The 14,723-nt window shown below is 31.5% G+C and overlaps 1 protein-coding gene across 1 annotated transcript; it reads left to right on the top strand.

Moving 5' to 3' along the window:
- The first annotated feature begins 10,702 nt into the window (after positions 1–10,702).
- LOC128173210 (IgGFc-binding protein-like) lies at positions 10,703–11,908 on the top strand. Its single transcript, XM_052838930.1, has one exon. The coding sequence runs from the start codon at positions 10,703–10,705 to the stop codon at positions 11,903–11,905; it is 1,203 nt and encodes a 400-aa protein (XP_052694890.1). The 3' UTR covers positions 11,906–11,908.
- The last annotated feature ends 2,815 nt before the right edge of the window (positions 11,909–14,723 follow it).

Raw genomic sequence — 14,723 nt, 5'->3', positions numbered from 1 at the left:
GATACATTGTATACCCTGCATCATTTAAAAAGAACATTACTTTATATATAATTTTTAAAAAATGGTCGACTTTAAAGAATAGTGTCAAATTTAAAATAAGAGACACAAAGATGAAAGCCGTCTTGCGTGAACTCTTTAGATACATTATATATAACTGATTGAATTTACATGGCAGACCACAAAACTAAATCGTGTTTTGGACGTGTGTGTACTTGTTCTAATTTTGCGTGTTAAACGTCTGTACTGAAAACGAAACCAACAAAATCGGGTTTCCCATATCAAAGGTTTTACTTCAATAAACAAGGGAAAAAAATGCGCTCTGTCTGTGTCACACTCATATTAAAAAAGAGAGAGAAAAAAAGTAAGGTAACACATATTTTATTTGGAATGATTACATTATTTACTGCGTAGTCCAGCAGAGTGCATTGTTTTTAGCAGTTTTGACACCCCTCATTCTAAAAAATAACTTTCAACCCATTTACTTGTGTTCCTAATTTCTAAATTAAAATCTGGAGACATTTCATCTTGCATTATTGTTACCTTAATGATTTTTGTAACATTTTCATTTTTGAAAGGATCAAAGATACAATTAGTTGAAAGAAATGACACATAACATGTATATATTTTAAAGAATAGCTATCAAACTTATACAACTATGAATATCAGCAAAATAATTAGGTTGTTTAGAAATCTGTAGTTTAACACAAAATTAATGTGTCTTTAAAGTAGCTGTAAATTGTATTTTTTACAAAAAAAAAATTGTAGAGACTAAATACCAAAGTACATACGTGATCTCCGAAATATGTTGCAATGGCGCACAACTAGGTAAAGAAAAAGGTTTAAATACAGTACAGAAAAATACAGTTTTAGAATTAAAGGGGTGAAGACATTATGATAGGGTTTCATAAAAGTCGGTTCAGGTGTTGATATCCATTGTGCATGATATACCCTGCATCATTTAAAAAGAACATTACTTAATAGATAATTTAAAAGAAAATCGTCGACTCGAAAGAATAATGTCAAATTTAAAATAAGTGGCACAAAAATTTAAGCCGTCTTGCGTGAACTTTTTCGAGGCATTATATATAACATGGCAGACAAAATTAAATCGTGTTTTGAAATTCACTGATGCGTACAAAGACTATAATATAGGACACAGTTGTACCTCCAATGCATAAATTCTGACACGACATTTTTTTTTATCAAGTACCATTATTATAATATACCTATATCATAAACCTACTATTCCCTTTTGTATTTGAACGATGAAATAGTTTTAATATTGACCAAAAAGGGTGTGGTTTTTGTAAATGAGATGATTTATTAATGAATCAAATATTTAAATGGATTAAATATCGTTATATTAAGAGAAACTGCGTTACACATATTCATAAACTAGCATATAAATTGCTAATGATGTTATTTTGTAAAGATGTCTCAAGATCACCGGTACAAAAAAGCAGCAATTACTACAGGAAAAATGGAAGTAAAAATCAAAAAGGATGCATAGCATATTCTTACTGGTCATTATTACCTTCCTTGCTCACATACACCATCTCCTTAAAATTTACCTTAAGATAATGAAAATGAGTTGCACATAATTTACTCTGAATTTTGTGATTTTGTAATATTTTGACTGTACACTGTATATGTGGCCACTATGATATACACTAACGCTAGCACCCGCTAGCTGTGCCTCGGATCCAAGCAAATTGCCAACATAAGATTGGCACATGACTGACAAAAAAGCAAATAAAACAACGTTTCGGATCAATGTATTATAATTCATTAAACGGCAATTCTAAGCTATTTCAGTTTTAAATAAACTTAGAAATAATAGGGGAAAAATGGAAAAGTCCGTAGACAATTAGGTGATTAATTTTGGTCTAACGGTTAGTATGAAAAACGTCAGTCAGCATGCGACCCAGTGGAATATAGTATTTGCTGACACGGTTTGTATCGACCATAGAACCTACGAAAAGATGACTTAAAACAAGACTGTTGATAGTCATGTTTTATCAATTTGTGGTTCAGTGGCTTGTCTCGCCTTAGAAACTGTTCATACGAAAAACCCTTGTGTATCGAATAAACTGAGAGACAAAAACACTATATGCAGGTGAATGTATATTGTTACATAATTAAGGAAAGTTGACAATAGAAAAATTGAAGTCATCACGAATATTATAATGTTTTGTCGTTAGGTTGCCATCAATGTCCATTACCAGTAAAATGTCAAAATATGAAACATGACGCAGACTCGATCAAATGAAAAAAAAACTCAACTTCACAAGCAAAAATCAAAGTATACCCTTGTGGTTATTACAGTGGCTCTTCAATTTATATGCACTTACCCTTAGGATAAAATAGGATTTTAAAGGTATAAATCACAATTGCAAACAAGGCAAAAAGGTTTTTTTTAAATGTATATTTAAAGATTGGATCCCTATTTTTGAAAGATATAGTACTATAAATGCAGTGGGGTGTGCATACAAATTTTCATAATGCGCTAACACGCGTATCTCAATTTGTTAGCACACACCGCTGCAGGTTTGAGACTATATCTTTCAAAAATAAGGATCCAATGCTAAAAAAAAACTCCCAAAAAAAAACATGGATCTGCACAGGACAAGGTATTCTTTCTACTTTGATCGTTTTATTGACTCTTAATAAATATATTTTTTTCGGCGACCAGATGAACAGTCTGTTCCATTTCTGTCCAATACCTTTATAAAAAAATAAAATAACAGGGGAGGCAAGCTCGGTTTCAAGATACACAGAATGTGTACATCTATAAGACCAGATTGGTATGCATGCACTTTTGCAATAAAACCACTATTGAAATGAATTCATTCAATAATGATTGGGAATGTATTTCACTAGTAGAATCACTTTGCAACCACTATAAAAATGAAATAAAACCACTTTTGAAAAAATTATTTCAATAGTGGTTGGGGATGTTTTTCATTGGAAAAAAAAAAACACTTTGCAACCACTATTGAATGAATTATTTTCAGTCGTTGGGGTGTATTTCATTATAGGAATCACTTTACAACCACTATTAAAATACAACTGCTATTAAAATATTTTTTAATCGTAGTTGGAAATGAATTTCTTTAAAAATATTACTTTGTAGTCACTATTGAAACACATTTAGAGAGAAGTCGTGTATAATTTTTGCAAACTATTTTCAAATGCAAGAAATACTTTATCTAACGAACAATTCCAAATACACAATTTGGGTATTGTAAACTTGCATTTTTACAGTAATGATAACTGATACTATCGAATTAATGTACTAATGTTAGGATGTTTACTGCTGTGCAGAAATAAATAACCAATTTATCGCAAATTTACAAACGTATAGAATGGTTTTCATATTTTTAGGGTCTTCCGTTTCCAACGGAAGACCCTCTTGTTTTTCTTCGGTTTCTTTTTATTATTATTTTATTTTTTATTTTTTTTCTGACTCCTTCTCGGCTTTATATCTCAAAAAGTTTTCATCCGATTTCAATGAAATTTTCAGAGCTTTTGTAAAGTTACCGTGCCTCAAAGATGGTAAAGTTTCAGCATTTACGTCACTTCCGTTCAAATTTGGCGGCCATTTTTAAATTTAAAAAAAGTGATTTTGTCCGGAAGAAATCTCCGTTAACTTTAAAGATATCGCTTTGAAATTTTTACTGATGATAGATGTATCAATTCTATAATGTACTGGGGGGTTTAAAAATTTCTTCATCAATTTTGCTCAAAACCGGAAGCAGTTCCAATTTTTGGAAATTTTCATTTTTTTGAACAAAATAAGACAATACTACAGTCTTATAGAACTTGCCATGGTGAATTCAAATCTGAAATCCGTTTGAAAATCGAACGACGCATTACAGAGATATCGGGGTTTAAAAATTGATTTTTCCGGAAATTTTGATTCTGCGTCCTTGGTTTAAAAAATAGTGTAATGTTCAAAGTAAAATTAACTCGTACCAAAAATAATTGTTAAGTCGTACTTGAACACATTCGGATTTTTTTTAATTAAGTCGTTCTTGAAATCGGAAAGGTTTTGTTAATTCGTACTCAAAATCATTCGGATTTTGTTAAGTCGTACCAGGAATAATTCGATTTTTTCATCTTTTTATTTTAGTTACTCTTGTTATTGGTTTTAGAGCTCTGCTTCTTACAGGAACTTCCAGCTTTACATCCGACATTAACGGAAGACCCACTCGTTGCTTTGCAACGAGCTTTGCTCTAGTTTTTTTACCTTTCCTTTCTATGGATAAATCATGTTTTATATATTGTTAAATATTAGAACAAGGGTGAACACGTTGTGAAATGCCAGAACGTTTATTCAATCGCACTGTATACTATTAAATATACAATGAAATGTGTTCAACGAGTTAACCGTAACTACTATAGAAATACATATTGTCATTTACTGTTAATTGAAATTATATGTGAGCGATAGACGACAACTTGACATACTGTCAGAAGGTAATTTAAAAGACAATGAATGCATATATATAGTCGGTCAGGTATATCTTTTACAATGTACACCATAACAAAGCATAGCATTGAAATCTCATATCAATAAATAGCATTGAGTGAAAAGAATGATTGAGTAGGTAACTTGACCTATATCAGGTTGGTATTTGTTATTTTATTTGCTATTTTGTATTATTTTATTTGTGTTGTAATTACTGTTCCGTAAGCTCAAAGATTTGTAACATTATATATCGTAATGACAATGTATAATTAAAATTGAAAATAGATACAAAAAGAAAAACGTACAAGATAAACAGCTGATTTAATTGGACGTAGCTGTTTTTTTGTGTCCAAGTAGCGTAGTGGACAATGCACCTGCTTTTCACCGCTGCGACCCAAGATCGATCCCCGTGATCGACAGTGGTAGTATGTGATAGGGTATGGCGGTCGCCTGCTTGGACACGTGGGTTCTCTCCGGGTACTCCGGCTTCTTCCCACACCAATGACCTCCTCGCGCTAACATCCGTGCCAACGAGAGATACTAATAAAAATTGTAGAACTGGCTTATCAATCGTTGTAGAATAAACAAAGTTCTGTTTTTTTTTCAGCTGTTTATTTGTATCTCATTTCACACAATCACGCCTCACTATCACTGATTTAACATTTATAAAAGGCTTGTAAAGTCTGTCAAGCTATATGAGAAGTGCATCATTGAAATATTGATTTAGCATTGTATCTCTATAAAATCAAACAGTTCATTGGTTCACTGAATCTGATTCATAGTGCAAACTTGTTTAGATAATCGTAAAAGTTTAATCTGTGAACCAAGAAAACTTAAGAGATTCACTCTCAGATGTTTGGTAAAAATAAGATTAGAAAATGTATCTAAATAGTTAATATTTAGTTTAATTTAAAAAAGAATAGTGAAATGCTAATAAGAGGATGGAATTGATAAGCATATGTGAATGAACATTTAACAACACAAACTTGCTAACTTCGTAAAAATAAAATGAAAATGTATTATAAATAAAGAAATTATATCCATGAGGAAATTAACGAATCATTTAAGCGTGCATTAAATGAATGATTATCCTACTCTTCAAACAATTTTCAAACCAATCACAGAAACATCTGGGCAATGCTTCATAACATGAAATAGGACCTATGTTTACATTTCACTTTTCTATGCTATTAATACCAGCCCAAATACTATTTTAAAATACCAGCATAATAGTTGCAAAATACTATTTTAAAATACCAGCATAGTAGATGTTGTTATTCCCATTAGAAGCAGGGGACATATCCTGGTTTATTCTCGTATGAACAACATCAAAATATTTATACATCTCTCTCTCTCTCTCTCTCTCTCTCTCTCTCTCTCTCTCTCTCTCTCTCTCTCTCTCTCTGACACAGAATATTAAGAAAGACAACTGCAAAATTAGAGTCTAGTTTGTTAATTTCCATGTATAGCTGTAAGGTGGAGGTTGAATCATAACAGGATTGTGAGTATTCGTAGCCATGTCATTATCAAAAGCAGGTGATGTTGATGTTCTTTGTGTTCGTTCATCCTACCTCTACCGGTATTAGGATATGCAAAAGTAGAGAACTGTTTTAACAGTTTTAAACATACTTATATTTAATATATTATAAACAATGTTATCAATAGTAGCATTTATCAGAAATGAACCCATCCATTTCAGTCAATTGAAATGTGATTTATTCAGTCTCCTTCCAAGACCTTTCATTCAATATCTAGTTCATTCTGTGCATATGAAAGTGTGTAGGTTTAACGCTTTGTCTGTATATGTATAACGGTTTCAACAAAACAAGTTAGTACTGTTGATCAACTTAACCACGTACCTATTTACCACTTAACAGTATTAAGTTGTCATTCATCGCTGATTTACGTCTACATGAAGATATTAGGAAGTCCCGCCGGCAGTGTCACATGCAAAGTGTTTTTGTGTTGACAACGGATTAAAATACAGACTTAAGATAATCTGATTTTTTTATCGTTTTTCCTTTGAAAAAAAAATCTCTTTGATCAGTATTACATACGTTGCAGATACAAATTTAGTCTTATAGCCGTTGAAAAATGGAGACAGATACCTTGTATTATAAGCTGATTTTAAGAGGCTCGTCATTCTACATCGACAAACGCACATTTAAAAAAAATAAAAACATGTCAACAATCATAATCATATCTCAAAGTACTCTAGAATAATGTTACACCAACTTATCAGCAATTTTTATTTTAACTTTTCTCTACACTTTTTTTATCATTCTTAACTAAAGGTTACGGTTAGTTCATTTCATCTTTTGCCTACTTTGGAGTTCAATTGACATGTGATGATTCATTCAAAATAGCAAATTGTTTGTTCATGAACTTGTTAAAAGCTAATATTGCACGATGTTTGGCCTATGGCAACTTTGATGACTCTGCATTAAATAAAAGATGCGTTAAAAATTGTGCCCACAAAGTGATTAAGAATTACTGATTTTATGCACAGCTTTTGTTTTATGTAAACATGAAACATAATGTATAGGACAGTTCTTGCTTTAAAGCACAATAAGGTAAATTGTTTTACTTTGAACTTTTATACTCAAATTGTACGTTACTGAATTCTACATGATAAATTTTTAACGCATTTGAAGTTGGAAGCAACTTTGAGGAAGTAAGAAACCTCAATTGATAATAACAAAATAAAAATGAAGAATCTGCTAAAAAAAAAAACCAGACTTATTTTTTGGAAAAATCATAATATTTTATTAACGAGTAGATTTTGACCCGTGCGTGCACGGGTTGAAATTGCATATAATATCGGACATTTACGAAATAGATACATCGACACACCGTATTGTTGACATTTACATAACGAAGATTTAAGACTACAAAAATGCTATTAATTTCACTACACTCTGCTTAGTTAGAATATTCTAACTATGTCTCGGAACAGGCCTTTTACCACAGTTTGCCTCCCATATACCCGTAATGTAGCACAAAAATGCAGAATCGCTCCAATACGATGTTTTAGAAAATCAATGAGGCTGCATTGAAAATAACAGTCACATTTCCATTTAAAAATTTTAGTAAAAAATTCAAAACTTTTTCACCAACGTTTTTACTCGCTTCGAATTTTCACACTATGTTGACGTTCGGAACTCTCGGGATATTTCATATTAAATGCACTGAGTTAGAGTTGTCTCCCGTATTCCTTTATGAACAGAAAATATAACAAATTTTCAATGAAAATTTACACGTATTTGTAATATCGTTTCTGAGTTTATCCATGCAAATGTGATATTGTGGAAACATCAACTAAAAAGCCTCCAATGATTTAGCGTGTATATAATGCACATGCGCAAGATTGTAAAATCCCAAATATCCAGATGATTTCCGGATTTTTAAAAGGAAATTTCGTTGATTATTAGCGAAGCTTGATTGAGAAAAAAATAAAAACAAAATGGTAATTTTCAAGTACCAATGACGTTTAAAATATATAAAACAAAAGACAGTACTCTTCGGATTTCTCGGTATTAAGGCCCAAAAATTCGAGTCTAATTTTTTAATATAGTAGTATATATATAAAGAGAATGACGTGTAAGTTATATGATAGTATCTATTTTTCTACAATGAATCACTTGTTTGTAAATGTTATCGCTTCTATTTAATATTTATATTAAAACTCGGTTATGGCAAAGTTCTAGGGACCAATGGATCTACTTTGTAATAGCCGTAATTCGTTATATCCGTATAACGAATTCCTAATAATAACTTATATAGCTTTATATATCTTTTCTTTCACCGAATTACAATTTTTGCTTATTGGGGCTTAAAATGAAAATACATTCGTTTGATTCCTATAATAATCAAATTGTAACTTGATGAATTTTTGTGAAAATAAATTCATTTGAACTATTATGTTTAACGGTAGTGCAAACATTTTAAACTGTAAAGAAATTCGTTATAATAGAGCTAAACTTCGTCTTTTTTCACATCTACGGGACTCAGAATCAGTTTGCTATATCCGTAAATTCGTTACATGTTATATCCGAGTTCGTCATAGCCGTAAAATTTTACAAAGGTTTGTTAAGAATCTTACCGGGGACTCAACAAACTCTACTATTATCGAGATTTCGCTATATCCGTGTCCGTACTAAACGAGTTTTACTGTACTTATTTTCCCTTTGATAGAGAGAGTGTTAATAACTATACAGTTTTAACCGGAAAAACTATTAATGCAAGTAGATAATGCTTACTTTTTTAATTTTTAAAAATTTTTGTTTTTGCTTTTTTTTAATGGGCATAATATTCTGTCAGTAACAGCCAATAAAATAAAATCAGAATCGAAGCAACTTAAGGTATGCCGACACTAAATATATGAATGTCATCATTAATATCACTTCAGGTATGCGTACACAAAATGTATGACGTCTAAATTAGTAAAATTAGTAAAAATAATAATCATCCAATCAGAACTGCACTTCATTTTCCAATAACTAGCAATTATCTCTTTTACAATAAGGTATTCTTTATATAGCTTCAATTTGATCTGATATGCCGCATATGTATGGGAAAGTCCGTGTTTGTAACATTCTTGGTTGAATCTGTTAATTACATTTGAAACAAAAAAAAAAGAACCTAATCAGTTAATCGAGGGCTGAATTTACAATTTTAAATTCTTTATAGAAAAATAGGATGGAGCCCTTCATGATTCATTGTATGCTTATGACCATAAGCCTGTTGAGTGCGGAAGCCATGTCATTCAAAACTTACGGGGGAAAGATTGAGTTTTTTAACAAAGTGTCTATATACGAACCATTAGAAAACAAACATACAGGCTCTCTTCTTAGGTGTAGCGTGCTTTGTGGCATTGGATGCAACTGTTTCAACTTTAATTTAAAGACCGGCACGTGTCTTTTATATAACTCATGCAATCCCTTGCATTTGACGGTCTCCGAAATCGGATGGAGATTCTTTACTGACCCCTCTCTTGATCCAAATGGTGAGTACATGTTGTCAGATCATTTATAGATTATTGCAAAGAAAAATAAATACATTTACTAAATACCAGTGTATGATTACATAACAAATTACATAGATCAGCGCGCATTATATCATTTTATTTTCCATTATATGATTGCTATAACTACTTAAATCTTATTTTGTTGCATGCATCATTTACATTTACTCTAAATTCATCAAAACTTATGCCATGGCAAACCCAGATGCGTATATGTTTTGTTCATTTCACCCCAACATTCAAATAAAAATCAGAAGGAAAATCATCGTTTCCTTCTTATGAATTACTAATTCATATTTCCGTGTGTCAATGTATACATGTATAGAATGCTCATTTGTCGATCAACTTTAATCATTGTGTTTAAATTATTAAATTAATGAAACAAAAAATGGTCACTTAACAAAGTCCATATTTTTTTTCAACAGTTTTGTAATCAAAATTGTCACAAAATGTTTGAACCATTGAATCTTACTTTATTCAAAAAGAAAAGTCTCGACTTTCCCTATAGTATCATTAGGTAGCTTGCGGGTTTACTTCCGGTCATGATCAGACGGTTAACTCTTCAAAGAGTCTTATAAACTAATTTGTGTATTATAGAGAATAGTCTTTATTTTTCAAACAAAATTAATAATCTTTATTTTTCAAACAAAATTAATAAACAGAAAAGTGATTTTCTTGATTTTTTTTTAATATGGTTAGTATTTTAAGTTAATCAGCACTTTCCTTTTACAAATAAGATGTTTCCTTTTTCTGCATCTAATGCTTCAAAAATGAAACATTTAAAATGAATTAGAATGTCCTGCACTGTGTGTTTGTGTTAATATTTCAATATAAATCCATTTATTAAAATGGGTATATATAATCAATACGTGATAAAAGTTATGTTCGACAGTAAATAATCAGCATCGGACGTGTTGTGTTTTATGATAATACAATTAATTCTTTACATTGTACATCCCATACCTATAGATAAAAAAGGCACACATCAACTTTATGCTAAACGTTCCCTAAACCGTTACATTATGATGACTAAACGTCTTAAACACTATAGAAAAAAACATATGTGATCATCTTAGACAAATATTGTAAAATTGTTCGCATTTTAACTTAACTAGCGCTTTCCTTTTACAAATAAGGTGTTTCCTTCTTATATTCATGTATTTCTACAATTTACAGAGAACAAGAAATTTGGTTTCGTCGTTTTATTTATGGGGAGGACATCAAATGATACGAAGAATGTTTACATTGCATCCAAGAAAGGTGCAAGCATGAATATATCAACATCCCAAGATCTTGACAACTCCTTAAAACGGCAGATAGACAGAACGGTTAGTATAGCGTCAAGTCAGCATATTATTTTTCCACCTCAATTGGAACTTAACAAGTTTAAGAGAGAATTGAAGTCAGTATTCATAGAAACATTTGGCGATTCTTTTGTCGTAAGTCTGGATAATATGAAATGGTATGCTGGAAGCTTAGGACTTATACCAATACATAAACTGTCTACCTATTATGTGGTTATATCGACAGAGCCTTCGAGTTCTTTTAGCAGTCAGTTTGCTTTGGCTGCTATTAAAAACAATACATCGGTTTCAATAACTTTTAAGATGAAACAAAACATTCCTCTCTATATCCATGGAAACTCCTTTTTGAATGGTGATGCATACACTCTAACACTTGACCGATTTGAAACATATCAAATTGCCCATGGAACGGATTTAACAGGAACCGTTGTTCAATCTTCAAAACCTATCGCAGTATTTTCAGGAAATGATTGTAATTGGCTTGAAAATATAGGTTATTGTGATCCCCTCATTGAGCAGGTTATTCCAACAGCAAAGCTAGATAACATGTACATTGTACCTCCGAATCCAAATGACCGAAACACTAAAGTTCTTATCACTGCGGTAGATCAGAGTAATATTTCCTACACAGTGGATCAAACATCTCACACTGTTTCATTGAACAAACTGGATTCTTTTGATATAATAATTTCTAGCAGGCAAACGTGTGTGATTGAATCAAACACAACAATTATCGTTACAAGTTTTGGCCTTTCATCTCAGATATCTGATATGGGCGATCCTTCAATGACAAACGTACCTGGAGTTCATCAGTATATTGATTACTACAAAACAATCGTGCCATACGGGTTCAATTATAGTTATGTGACCGTGATTATGAAACAATCTTTAAAAGATTCCATCCGTATTAACAACACAGCAATAAACAGAAACAATGTTGTATTTGAAGAAAATGTATCAGCCATGAAATTATCATACAATGTGAGGTCCATACAAGTAGAGGCAGGGGAGGTTATCGTATCTACGGTAGGCGGGGAGAAGTTTGGACTCATGTTCTCCGGAGTTAAAGCTTGGGCTGCCTATGGTTTCTCTGCATTCAATCTGTGAAACTATAATATAGTAAAACCTACCTACTCCGGCTTATACCGAGTCTGCAACATATTTTTCAAGAACAGATTAAGTGCGACTTAAGAAACGGCAATACCTTTCTAATACAGAGTTGTATAATAAACATTGAAGCAAACGTTAATGTATCATTTCATACAAACGCTACATAACTTACTTTTGACTGTGTAAATAGTCATATTTTAGTTTTAACTTTTATTTATGTTCAAAGAAAATTAATATTCTTGATTCGCCGTTGCACTGAATGATTGATCAGCAAGAACATGCTTCATATTTCATGTTTTTTTTAATTACCTCTCTCTCTTTTCTTTCAATTGTTAAACTGGTTGGACTTGTATCCAATATTATCGAATAAAACGATTCTATCGTGTAAGGCTATATTATGTTGTACTTGATACATCTTAAGTAATAATCGCCCTGACGTGCCGTTTTACTATTACAGTTTACAGTTTAATATGTTGTCAAAGCAATAATAATAACCTTTGAGATGAAACAATTTTTTATGTCAACTTTCGCAAAAAAGTACTATTTACTTTATGTTTTATTTTAAATCAAATAATGCGTTCAATGTGTGTGGGCTTTTTTTCATCTTAACTGATATGATTTCAATTTTGATATTGATAATTCAAAAAAAAATGCTTAATAAAAACAGCGATAATCTGTAATTTTAAATCCCAAAATCAAGGACTAAACGATTCACCTATAACAAAAATGTCATAATTAAGATCAAAAGTCGTACAGGGTACAATACTAGTGCAGGGAGGTTTAATACATGTATTCGCAATGGTTATAAAGTGAAATATACTGTGTCATTTCTACACATACTACCTAAATTGCATACAGTGAAAGGCCAAAAACTAAAATCTCTATCACGTCGACCTAAACTCATATCTAAGAACTGCTATTAAAAACTAACGTATGTTGTAGCTTTTCTTTCACGTAATGAAAATAGCATGTCCTCACTTGATGTAATCGTGGTGGTGGTAGGGACAACATGCAGAAGACAAACACCATATATATACTCATTATAACGATTGTTACAATCTTTTTTTCCAATAATTGTCATCTCACACATGTAAGAAAATATATTCTTTTAAAGCTTCAATTTAAACTGAGATTTGGCAAATGTATGTAAAATACATTGATGTTAGAAACAAAAACATTATACACTTTTCTGTTAACTTAGTAATTATGGCAAATTGAAAAAAATAACGATTTTTCGTCAGAAAAAAATTACAAGTCTTTATTTTGACGAAATGTTATATCAGTCGTTGGCGTTTTCTCTCTTTTATCAGACAGCAGCAAAATCTGGAGTTGCCTTTCTTGATATTGAAAGTTAAAATAACGGATTACAGTGCCAAGAGTTATCTATTTTTGATTCAACAGATGTTAACTGTATGTGTCTTTGGCTATATGGTTAACAGACTTCAATCTATATTTCTCAAATACAAAAATATAAACAAAAATGAGCACACATCAAATCATCACTCCCACGTAAAATCTAATCGCTTAATTAAGTCCTTTAAAGCCCTTCCCTGGTCAAATAACTCCTGTAAAACCAGGCCAGCCTGACCCATCCGTTTCAAAGACATATGGAAAAAAACATTGGCCAAAGATGAAAACGATATGGACCACAAAGAGACGCAAAGCTGCAATCATTCAAATGGATGTAGATTCACCACGGTGTTATAAAGCAGCGAACCATTATGTTTGTCTGAACAAGAAGATAGATGAAAACACACACACACACAACAAAAAAAAAAACAAACCAAAAAAACCCAAAAGACAAAAACCCCCAAAACAAGAGGCCAATAGGCCTTAACGGTCACCTGAGTACCATATCCCATATACAAACTTGTCGAGGAGTCGCATATATGAATTTAATTAAGTTATTCTAGAGTAAAAAATATATATATAAAATACAGTAAAACTCGGTTATAGCGAAGCCCTAGGGACCAGATGATCTACTTCGTTATATCCATAAATCGTTATATCCGTATTACGAATTCGTAATACAGCAAAACTCGGTTATAACGAAGTCACTGGGACCTCGGAAATTACTTCGTTATATCCGTAATTCGTTATAACCGTATAAGAAATTCATTAAATTTACATAGCTGGGGATCCAAGATGACTTCGCAATATCCGTAAATTTGCAATATTCGTGTTCGTACTAAACGAGTTTTACTGTAATAACTATAGCGAATTCACTATATACATGTACATGCTTTCTTTCACCAGACTATAACTTTTGCTAATTGAGGCTTAAAATAAAAATACATTACTTTGATACCTTTAATAATCGGATTGTGAATTGAAAAACTTATATTAAAATAAATTCATTCAAATAATTATGTTAAATGGTAGTGCGAACTTTTCTAATCTGTAAAGAAATTCGTTATAAAAGTTTTAAATTTCGTTAATTTTCACCTCTACGGGATTCAAAATCAGTTCGCTATATCCGTAAATTTGTTATATCCGAATTCGTTATAACCGGAAAATTTTGCAAATATTTCATACGATTTTTACCGGGGACTTAAAAAATTTCGCTATATCCGAGAATTCGCTATATCCGTGTTCATACTGAACGAGTTTTACTGTATTGTAATGACGACCGCCTCCCTACCTGGATTAATCTTTCAAAAAGAGCTATGAAACCTATTAAAAACTTAAAGATCATAATAGAGTGCATGGCCCGATATTGAAAAGGTGCAAGACACTGATAGAAAATAATTTTCCCATATTTGTTAACTTTCAATATATGTTTTATGTGTATATGTTTTCGAAGAAAAACTCAAAC

This window comes from Crassostrea angulata, chromosome 2, assembly GCF_025612915.1.
Source record: "Crassostrea angulata isolate pt1a10 chromosome 2, ASM2561291v2, whole genome shotgun sequence".
In the NCBI taxonomy this organism is placed as follows: domain Eukaryota; kingdom Metazoa; phylum Mollusca; class Bivalvia; order Ostreida; family Ostreidae; genus Magallana; species Magallana angulata.
This window is presented reverse-complemented; position numbering and strand designations above follow the sequence as displayed.